The 11,932-nt window shown below is 34.3% G+C and overlaps 1 protein-coding gene across 1 annotated transcript in view; it reads left to right on the top strand.

Moving 5' to 3' along the window:
- dpr20 (defective proboscis extension response 20) overlaps nt 1-11,613 on the top strand; it is a 72,318-nt gene extending 60,705 nt beyond the window's left edge. Inside the window, 2 exon segments of the mRNA XM_017620197.1 lie at nt 6,585-6,721; nt 11,301-11,613. Coding sequence (XP_017475686.1) covers nt 6,585-6,721; nt 11,301-11,467 — 304 coding nt within the window. The 3' untranslated portion in view covers nt 11,468-11,613.
- The last annotated feature ends 319 nt before the right edge of the window (nt 11,614-11,932 follow it).

Raw genomic sequence — 11,932 nt, 5'->3', positions numbered from 1 at the left:
AAAAAAAATAAAAATATGAAAAGAGAATCAACCATAAGCCGACCGCCCGCCCGCCTGCTCCTTGATTGCAGACGCCAACAAATTACCACCGTGTAATAAGTTATTCAGGAAGAACAAAAAAGGCACTTAAACTTACTTTGTTTTTCTTGTTGAAGTGGAAACAGTTAAGAAGCAGTAAATATGTATACATATATGCGTATTCTCAATATTATTCTTATCAAGAGCGATTAAGCGGACGTTGACTTACAGCTTATCGAATGCGGTTGAAGAGAAATTCATCGCGCATGTGTAGGTGGTCTTGGAGTAAGTAGCACTCACTAGAGAGATGCTGCTTCTTAAATTTGGTTTAGTGAGAGATGTTAGCATAGGGTTGCCATAAGCCTGAACCCATCGACCAGGACACTTATCATCCAAATCAAAAACGTAGATACAAGTGAATATGGCGCCATTATATTCCTCATAAGTACAGTTGATTTGGTTCTGGCGTTGCACTGTTTTGAAGAAATTTCTGATATACTAAGAAATGTATGTAGTTCAGTAACATCATTGATGATGATGTGTTGTATGAAAAACTGTGACGTAGCTTGGAAAAACCTTTAACGTGGTCCTTAATGCTTGCCTTACCAGCATTATCAAATTTCTACATATCCTACAATGGGCTTTATGATCATTTTTACAATTTTGTACACACATAACTAAAAGATAATTAGGTAGGCAGATAAAAGACTTAACAAATAAGGACTGAAAAAGTGCGTTATTGCATGCCTCCTAGCAATTTACGCGAATGCACTTAAGTATGGGACTTACATCTTTTCAACATGTGTCTGAAGATAACCAAATCAATAAAATAATCTCGCCAGCTATTTTTCAACACGCTAGAGAAAACTTTTCGTTATCGGGTACTAATAACAGGAAGCTTAGCCTCTTTTCATAGAAAAAAATTGTCAAAAATTAAATGGGCATTGACCTTCGTTAATAGACCAGGAAAATTTAAGTGTGGACCAGGGCGCNAAACAAAAGTTATGTAAATACTAATAATTTGCCTTTAAAACTAACTAAAATATAAAAACACCCTTAAAAATACGAAAATACATGTTTTTTTTTTAATCGGCTAGATTTCAATGTCCGCAACTGCATATTGAAAATGCAAATGTCATTTGACTTATGGCATGCGAATATGTGGTTGCCACACCCAACGAATTGTATTTATTGATTAACAATATTGAAGATTTACCGAAGTTTTAACTTAAATCTCCTACCTTTCGAGATTTAATTTTATATGGCAAATCTCGAAAGATTTAACGTTAAATCTCGTCAAAGGGCTAAATTTTCATTAAATCCCACAATGGAGAAAAAAAAAAAAATTTTATAAAAAAAAAAAACAAATTTTTGCTTTGAAAACCTTGCAAATATTTAACAAAAATCACCGTTTGCTCATATCTGCTCTCCACTGTTCCAAATTCTCCACTGGAAACTCTTGATCATGAATGCATTTGCCCCAAAAAGAGGCTGTGCCCACCACCATTCCTACTGATACTGCTACTTAGATGAAGACGAAGTCGAATACGAAGACGAATACAAAAACGATTATGAAGTCTAATACGAATACGAATATGAAGGCATTATCATTACCCTTTCCAATACCTTTTCCACTAGATACCACTACGTTTACGAAATCGAAAACTATTACGAAGGCGAGTAGAAAACCCGTCATTAAAATAGATACCATTACCAGAAACCATTTTCATTACCATTTCTATTACCATTGCTATAATCAGTACCATTACCATTGCCAATATAATTACCATTTCCACGGCCATTACCGAATCCAGTACCAATACAATTACCAATTCCACTTCTATGCCAGTGCCAGTTTCAATTCCATTACCATTATCACTTCCATTACAATTACCATCAGCATTACCACTACTATTTTTTTTCCTGTAAACTTATCCATGTGGGAACTATTCCTGCGGTTTATTCCGAATTGTAGGCAGTTATTAGCTTGCCAAAAGTCGTTGGCAAAAATTTCATGGAGACAAAGAGAGGCGGTCATAACGGCTTAAAAAAAACAACTAAAACATTGAAGTTATGAGTAATTTCTCGTACAGAGTGAACGCTTTCAATTCCAACACTAGCATCAACTTTGGTTACAAAAATTCTTTACATAGTTCACGGTTGGCTGACGAATGTATGTACATATGTATATGGCCTGGTATGTCGGAAATTTAGAAGGCAAACGGCTTGCTGCTGCTATCACATTAATTTTTTTTACTTAAGAATGAGGCAAGAAATCAATTCAGGCCTTTATCTCAATTTTCGACAGTCATTGAAAGCTCGCAGCAGTTGATTCTAAAAAAATATCTACTTAGACTACTTCGAAAATCATCAGTCTTTTTTGTTTTCATAGTTAGCTGAAAAGGCAGGTGCTTATTAATTTCTTTAAAACTGAAGAAGAATGCTGCCTTCTCTCTCAGCCAGTGTACAAAAGGGGGCTAATAAATTTGGGCCATTCATGCGCATGAGTAAGAGCCATGCAATGTGGACTATAAAAGCAAACATAAAAGAGCATTTTTTACATAAGTACACATGTACGTAAATACACAATTTATTTTGAGATCAAGAAAACTTTCACTATATGTTTTTCCCGGCATCATAAAAGGACTTCTAGGCACTTAAACTGCGTAAACTTTACATACTCGCATGAAAGTAGCAAACTCCTCAACATAAACGTTCTATTTTAACTTGATATGAATAAGATATTTATTATTTTGATTTCAAGTTGTATACATATGTACCATATTTAAAAGTTATCCTTTGAATTAACTTCTAATCTTCTGGCAAAGCTGAATGCATTTTAGGCGTCTTATATTTTGGTATTTCCTTTCAAAATGTTTTGATAACACACATCGCTGTAGTTCTTTATGGTATTTTTAAGCCCTTAAGCTAACTTGCTAATAAAAGCTGTAAATAGGATAAGTACGTCAATTATGTAGAAAAACGTGAATTCGCTTTTTACAAGCGTCCAAGCACAAAAACACTATGCGTAAAAGTGTTTCTATAGGCATGGTGTGCAACTAAAATCCTCTGTAGGAAAATATAACGGTTTTGGCCTGTTGATTTATAAAATAGCATGAAGTTTGGATCTACGCAGTGCAATATAGCAGAAAAAAATGGAAAAATTGGTATGACAATTTACGCAGCTGATTCAAAAGTAAAGTTGAAAATTAGATTCGGCACAGATCAAACGAATCAATGATTCTAAGGTATTGCTAAACACTACAACGCTTTCCATGTCTGTTCGATCACTACGCTGAGGTTTGCGATATTCCTGAAAGTTCCACTTAAAGGCATATGCGTAAATGGAAAAAGACGAACAATTACATGCTTCCATCTTAAACAAATTTTGGGGTGGAATATAGAAATTATGTTATCTTATTAGGGAAGGATGTAAAGTCCAGGACATAACAATAAGCCTACGTGGCCAGCGAATGAGCCGTTGACACCAGCAAACCGTCTTAACTGGTTAACCTCCAAGTCGATGAGTAAGACTAGGTTGAACTTAAAAGCACAATGATTCATCCTCTGCAATCGGGTAGTCGTATCGTAGATGATGTACAAAAACTTCAACTTCCAGACTTCACAAAATCCTTTGGTATGGACACCAAGTATAATTGCAGCTAAGGTTAATCTTTGGGAGCCTTATTAATTTCTTTGCTCTGATGTTTTATGAAACAGCACTTAATCCTTTAAATTGGAGGTCCAGGGTTCTATTCTTGGTCCGAGAAATGTCTCAAAAAATTTGTTTTTAAAAGCGGTACAAAACCTTCGAGTGTATTTCTGCCAAAAAAAAAGCTTATCCTTAAAACTATTGGCGGCGTAAAACTCTACGTATAAAATATACCAAAAAAGTATCACTTGTACTCCGATTTTAGTGTAATTTTTTACATGTGGTATTTTTGCTTAGGAATAAAGAAATCTTAAAAATCGCATAGATAGGAAACCTGCAGCGCCCAAAACACTAAGGGTGCGGAAATGGTAAACGTAGCCAAGGTTTTTGTGTTAGTTTTAACACAAAGAACTTAAATCTGAAAGATGGTCAAAATAGACCGAACACCACTCCCAGCAGTCATAAAAAATCCATTTATAAAACCCAAATTTTATTCTATCGCGGTAATAGGCATGTCAAGAGTCTAGCCAAGTGCTTAGTTACTATTTCGAAGTATTTCAAATTTTGGATATTCTGCCAAGCTCGAACCACTGTGCGATAGTGAGAACTTCTACTGGTGACCATCAAAACTCATAATCGCCTCGCCTTGTCTATAAATCATTTGTAACGGCGATCATGTATTCAACAATTTTCTGATCAGGGGTCGAAAATAAGCGTTAAATATCAAGATTTTTATTTTTAGATCACTGCACAATCGTAATGTTTTGATTTTTATTTTTTTCAATCAAGAATAATAATTAAAATTGGATTTTTTTTTTTCTGTAAAATTTAATCGTTATTTTGTGATTTGTTTTTCTTTTTTTCGTTCAAAAATAATCGATATCTTGGCTTTTTATATTATTTTCAATCATTTTTAACTTGATACTGCGTTCTTATGACTGATTCAAATTTTTTATCATCTAAAAAATTAAATTTGAAAATTATAACCATTATTTAAGATCGTAAAAATAAAACTCCAGAATCAGAAGTCATAAAATAACGATTAATCTTGATCGAAAAAATATAAATCCAATTTTAGCGGTTAAATTATGATTTTTATTATCTGATCTTAGGTGAGGAAAACTTGGAAATTCTGTGCAGGGAGCCAATTTTCGTTCTATGATTGAAGTGAAGTGAAAATTGAAAATTTAAATTTAGTGAAAAAGCGATCATTATCATTAAGGGCTCTTCCCAGCTTCTACACAAACATCTAACAAGTAATTATTTGTTAAATTATTGCGAGTAAAAGATTAAGTTTTTGAGTAAAATGGCCAACTAATCTTTTTCACAGCCAGAAATCCTTGTGAAAAATTTTCCACAGTGAAAACTTTTTGAAAAATAATTTTTAGTTTTTTTTTCGAAATCGTCCGAAGCAGCTCCAAGCCAGCCAACATAGTGAACAAAAATTTGGTCCAAATTCAGATTATATATTTATTTTAATTTACTTCACGTTTACTCAGGACAAGAATTGACTCCCAGGTCGTAATTTTCATCCGATTTGATTCATTTTTTATGAAACTTGCACTTTATCATATCAGAATTTAATGCGTACTAAAACTGGATTCTCTAAAAAATTCTGAAAAATTTGACTATAAAGTTGAAAATCTTTATACAGCTTTGCAATTTGAAAAATGGGCATGTAAAAGATTTTTAAGTCAACTCTTGACGACAAATTTGAATTCATCTGTTGAAAATCGACATGATCAGTCCATAAAACCAAAAACCAAAATTTTTTTGTTGAACCTAGCCAGCAAAGTTTTAAATTGTTTTCGAAAGTTAATTTTTCAACGAAATTTTTTGGGGCCTGAATATAATGATTATATAAAGGCACTACTTTTTTCTTGCAGGTCATTGTGTCAGCTTTCGAACTCATATTTTTCCATATTTTGATCTTATTCCTATCTAGAGATTTAAGATTTTTTCCATCGAGACTCCCAAATCGGACACTCTGCGCCCTCTTATAGCGTATTTTTCGTTCAACAGCTCTTGCGTTGTACCTTTACCACTTATAATTTTCACAACTTTATTTAAACCCAGAATTAAAGTTGAATCCTTGACCTGCACAATATTTAAGAATAAAAACAAAATTTTTAGTCGTCACCCCTCGGTAGGCAATTTTAAACCTTCTTCAATGAAAATATAAAACTTAACTACTGGCGCTTTATTTATATAAAATATGTATTCGTTGAGTGATTTTGATAATTTCTGTAACACTCGCTACTGACAAACAAAACAGCCTTCACACTAAAATACATAAGCGCTATTTACTTATCAAATAATTGAAACTTGGTTTGTAGTGTAATGATTTTTAATTTTATTTTAATTTGAAAATTTCCTTTATTTACGCCAAGCCTTCACTACTTCCCATTTTTCCCACACGGCAGCTAAACATCCGTGAATTTACTAACATACATACATAAATATTTACAACAGTCAGGTGTATTTGCCAGCCCGAAAAATGAGTGCTACTTACAGCCACTTCCGCTACATCCGGCATATTTCCTGTTTTATAATTTTTTGCATTTACATTTTACATTGCTCATTTTGCCTTCCACTCCTTTGCTGTTATCCACACTCATGAGCGCATTAAAATGCTCATTAAAATTTAAGTGGCACGGCATTGGATAAAAGTGAGTAAAGAGGCTGCCACTAACATAGATTACACGCTTTCCGAGTGAAAAATTTTACAAAATGTTTCCAAAAAAAAATAGAAAAGCGCGCTGCTTTAGGAGTATTTAGTAATTTAAGAAAAGTGTTTGCCTATTAACTTTAGTTGGTACAGCTTAGAGATAAATACATATGTATATGTATACATACAGAAAATTATGTTTTTTTTTTCTAATGAAAAAAACGTTTTCTTTTGCCACTTTTGCAGCGTTAAAACGGAGCTGATGGACGATGGCGCCAATTCAACATTATCCATAGCGAAAATCAACAAGTCCGACTCCGGCAACTATACGTGCGCAATTAGTGATTTTCAAAATTTCAGCATAGTCGTACACATACTGAATGGTAAGTAGCTGAGACATTTGCAAATACATACTACATTCACACAAAACGCGAAAGCAGTCAAAGCACAAGCTGTTGCTGCTGTTGTTGGCTTTGGGTGCTTTCGCTTTCGCTTTCGCTTTTGCATGAGCGCCAGCATATGCTGCCACAAATGAGCTCAGCAAGGATATCCCACCTGTTAGTGCTTTGCTGCTTCCTGCCTTTTTGTGTGTGCATTCATCCGCGCAGGAAGACACACTTGCCACCTCTAACTAAGCCTTACTACTTATATGCTCGTGCATACATAAAGGCATGCTTATTATAAAACTACTTTTTTAATGCCTTTAACTCAATTTGTTACTCCACACGCGCGCCGCCTTTATTTGTTGATATGCTGGTGAGTGTGTGTTTGTGCGTGTAGAGCTTTCTTTTCTTTTTTTTTTTTGATTTTGTGAAATCAGTTGTGCAAATTCAGTTAACGTCACAAGCATATAACAAACTAATTAAATGGGGAAATGCATATGTCGCTCATTAAGCGAGTGTTTCCTTCTCAGCGCACCGCTCCAATTCTCTTTTCGCCATCTGCTGCTTATCTGCTTCATTGCTCCTGTCAATATTGTTCGCATCGTACAAGTTGGGCGCTTTCATACTTATTAGCATTTATTTTCGTGGAGGTTACATGGTATCTGTTGCTGACTTTTATTACATTTATGTATAAACTGTTATAGTGATGATTATTATTATATTTGTATGTAATTCAGTGGTGCTGGCAAGTCAATTGTTGCATTGATGAACAATAAAAGAGGAGAGCCAGATGGTTGAATAAGATTGAGAAAATATATTATTTTGTTTACTAGTGCACGGCGTCATGTTGACCATCAATGGATGTTCCAAGTCGAAATGGCAGATGCGTTTTATGCTGAGCTTTTTTTTTATAGAAGGAGAGCTCTTGGAGGGTTTCCACTATTGGAGGACGATCATTGTTAAGAAACCATCTTTTGCCTGCTGATCGGTCTAAGATGCAATAGGGTGGTGGTGCTGCTCACTACTAGCTACGCCGTCACGCTTTACAGCGTAAAACATTTTTTGTGTGCGTCAAAACCCAGTACTAATGGGGTTGTCTCCTTTTCAGAGCCAGTTGTTTTGCCTAATAAAAGGAATTTACTTATCTTTTTCATCAAAACAATATGAATGGCACCTAAAAATTAGTTTGTTGTCAATAATGCACTGCGATACCTGTGACCGATGTGAACGATAAATCGAGAAGAAAAAGAGAGAGAGTGAGAAATGACTATTTAACACTTTCCGCTCAAATCCATCCCTGACGAATATAAAAATTTTGCATCTTAATTACAAGGTCCATAGAGCCTTATATTGCCAAAAGCAAAAAAAATATTCAAAAGTTGTTTTGGGTAGGTATTAGGGCTATCTCATATTTGTGCAATATAGGAGTAAAAACACTCAAAAAAGCTCAAAAAATATTTCACTAAGTTTGACGGAATAGAATTTTTATGTATATTATTGAAAATGCACTTATGATTGTACAAAATAAATGATTTTAATTCACATACGTTGGAATGGATATTTTATATCTTTTTAAGTATTTTTAGAATTTAAATATTCACCATAAGAAGAGAATTATATGAAGGAATTTTGAAAAATTTCACATACGATTACAATATAAAATACAAATTACCCGTTTCCCGGTTTTTGTGTGTTCTTTACTGCAACAACAGCATACAAACTCTTGAAAATTCACGGCAAAAACCGCCATAATTGCCTTTTCAAGGCACTTTCATCCTTCCATCCAGTATAAATGTACAATATATTGTACTTTTTTTACCGCTCGGGAAAAATAATTAACATCAAGATAGTTTAATTTTAGCATTTCTATATGATGAAATGCTTTTTATATTTCCATGCTATGTGCTTTTCTTAGTGATTTTACTTAACCTTCACGTATTTTTTATACAGTAAATTACTCCACTTGCCTGTCACTGGAAATTTATAAAATAGTCTATTTTAAAATTAAATTCTAAAAATATTTTTGAAACGTTTTCGATTTTGAAATTTACGTAAACTATTCGGGACAGTCCAAAACTTCATAAAGTTTAATTTGTTTTCAAAAATATTACTAAAATTATTAGTAGCATGCTTCCAATGTTACAAAAAATTAATTGTCCAATATATTGTACAAATGCACGAAAAGGGTTAAAACAAAAAAAAGAGAGTTAAAAATATCTGAGTTCGAATATTTAGAACAGGGGCATAACAATTATAAGTTTTATAGCAAAAACGTTGCTCCATAACAGTTATTAGGTGAGAAATATTTTTTATTTCGTCGATTAGAGTTATAATCTAACGTTTATTTTTTACGTTGCCTGATAACTGTTATGCATATTTTCATTTTTCAGTTGCCGATAACAGTTATTTCCCAACGTTTATTTGTTAGGTTGCTGGATAAGAGTTATTTTACAACGTTTAGTTTTTACGTGAGGATATTTTTTTATTGTTGTCTTATTCCGAACTTCCAGTTTCGACCATAAGTGGGCTCACTGACCGGGAGTCCAGTTTTTTTTTGCGTCTACGTAACTTTTGTTTGAAATTTTTTCTCAAAAGTGCCATTTTCAACCTCTAAATGACCTTCGAGCTTCAACACGTCCTGGACTTCTAAAATGGATGAAAATATTTTATATTAGAAAACAAAAAAAAAACACGAATCACCAAGTCGGGGATTTCCATCTTTTGGTCGTTTTACCAACTTTTGGTTTCGACCGGAAGTGTGCTAAAGTGACCGGAAGTTCATTTTTAAAATGGGGCATACATATTTTTACCTCAAATTGGGATTCCGCAGACAAAAATACATAACTTTTTCTTTTTTATTATGCATTATTTTGATTTTTTTTCTAAAAAAAAAAGTTCATTTTACTACACACTGTGCGACGCTAGAGACCTCCTAAGAGAGCTAAGAGAGGCAAACAAAAGACGTTGGTCAATACATAAATGGAAGTCGCGCATTAGGAGTATCGTTGGGCTGGAGATCAAGCGAAGAATAAATAACTCTTTTCAACAGGTGCTACTTGTAGCTTGGCTGTCAATAAATGCAATTTCGGTCCCTGTGCATTGCACAGAAACGTGGACTATGTCTTACTCCGAGTGCTTGGTCATTCGGGATTACCTGGTAATGTCATCTGACCATTTGGGCAGAGATAGCTCAGACCAGGTATCCCTGGAACTGCAACCATTCATAGCACTCCCACCTGCGACCATCGAAGGCACTGTTAGAAACTGGGTGAATATAATCAGCAATGACTGGGAGGCTTCGACAGAATGCAGGTGGGCGAAGCTAATATTGGCCTCAGTTGCGGAGAGTTGTGCTCGGTATAGGCTTTCATTGAACAGATTAGACTGCAAATGAGACAACACAACTACTGCAAAGTTGAGAAAAAGAATGGAACTGTAGCTGAATCTATAGCTGATTCTTACCTGATCTCTCCTGTATCATCAATGATGAGTTGAAATCATCTCAGCACTTTCTATCAGACTACCCAGCCTTCGCGAGGCTAAGATGGAAATATTTTGGCTCGCACTTTTTGACAAAACCCTAAGGAGTTCTCTGACAGTGAAATTAGCTGCATTTGTAATTTCGTCATCGGCTCACGGCATTTTGTGGACTAAATTATCCTCATCGTTCAATTTGGTGGTAAGACAAAGGACAATCTTTTAGATGTCCACGAGAGACCCTTATCTAACACTCCTTCTCTGGCACAATAAGCAAACTGTGTCTGATAGCTTAAGTGTATCTAAAGCAACTCAAACATGTACCAGCAAGAGAGCAAAAACAACAAGCTGCGTATATTTGGTTGTTGATTTTGTACTCTAAAATGGCAAAAAAGGTAAAAAAATCTGGCGTTTCAATGTAAAATGTTAACAAAAATGGCAACTCATTGATCACTTTGAATGAAAAAAATTTACCTATTCCTTTTGCACTGTACCCAAAAAAAAACCACCATGACTGAAGATAAAACTTAGTTTCTTTGTGAAATCCATTACAAATCATTCACTTTTCGTTTAAGTTTTTCTATAATAATTTTTCTTTTGAATTTGCATTGATTTTCATTTTCCTTTTCTTCTTTTGCTGGCCATAGACAAATTTTGCTGCTGTTCATTACACTTCATTAATTGCATCCTCCAAGTACTCATTATGCAAATATTCCACTTCATAATATTCATTAATAAAATCTATGAGTTGAAATATTTTTCGCTTAACAGCTTTAATCAGCATAGAGTTTGTACTTATTCTTATTACTCATATTAGATACAATAAGCAATCGAGATTTCCGTACGTACATATATGTACTTAGATAGCCTTAAACGTCCATTACTTAATTATAACATTCTTGTTTGCTTTTCTTGTTCTTCTTCTTCTTCTATTTTTCTTCCACTTTTTCTCCTATCTATGCAACAACTTGCTGATTGCTGTTGGCCTTAATGTTACACCCGCTGTTACAACAATCCGTTGACGATGTACATCCGGCACGACGCGCTCGCTGCTGCCGCTCCCGCTTCTGTTCTCCTCCCTCGACGACCAATTGGGTTTTAGGTGAGAGTTTCGCCGAACTGCATCACGGCGCTGCGGCACCCAGAGTTCCTAACTCATTCCACCAGCTGTTAGTTGTTCATTGTGCGTTACTTAGCTCACTGCTGCTGTTGCTGCTTTTGCCACTACTTTATGCGCCACACCAAGCGTATACACTCGCACCCAGGTAAAAGTTACTCAATTAGCCAAAAGCAGCGGCAACCGTGCACCGGGCTATGGATTGGCGGAAGCGCCAACTGCTAGAGAGAAAATGGTAAAACGCATAGCGTTATAGTTGAATTTTTATAATTTATCTAATTGAGTAAGTAATTGAACAAAAAAAAAAAATCAAAAACAAGGAATTAAATTGATAATTAGTTAACGAGCATTATAAAATAGTATGCAGATGTAGAATAAATAATATGTTGAATTTATTAATGAAAAAAATTATTACATAAATAAAATGTTAAATTATACATTTGTTATATTGAAATTATTTTTATTAAACAATTATATACTATGTATGCATGTTTATGAAAGAATGAAACCACAAAAGCCACAAAACAAAAATCATTATAAGCCATTTTTTACAAATACTAATAGTACGAATACATTCATATGTATATGCATGTTCATTGAAAAAAGAAAACCACTAA

The sequence above is a fragment of the Rhagoletis zephyria genome, unplaced genomic scaffold (assembly GCF_001687245.7).
Source record: "Rhagoletis zephyria isolate East Lansing unplaced genomic scaffold, Rhagoletis_zephyria_1.1 Rzeph_scaffold_02077, whole genome shotgun sequence".
Lineage (NCBI taxonomy): Eukaryota > Metazoa > Arthropoda > Insecta > Diptera > Tephritidae > Rhagoletis > Rhagoletis zephyria.
The sequence above is the reverse complement of the archived record's forward strand: the minus strand, read 5'-3'. Positions and strand labels throughout refer to the sequence as shown.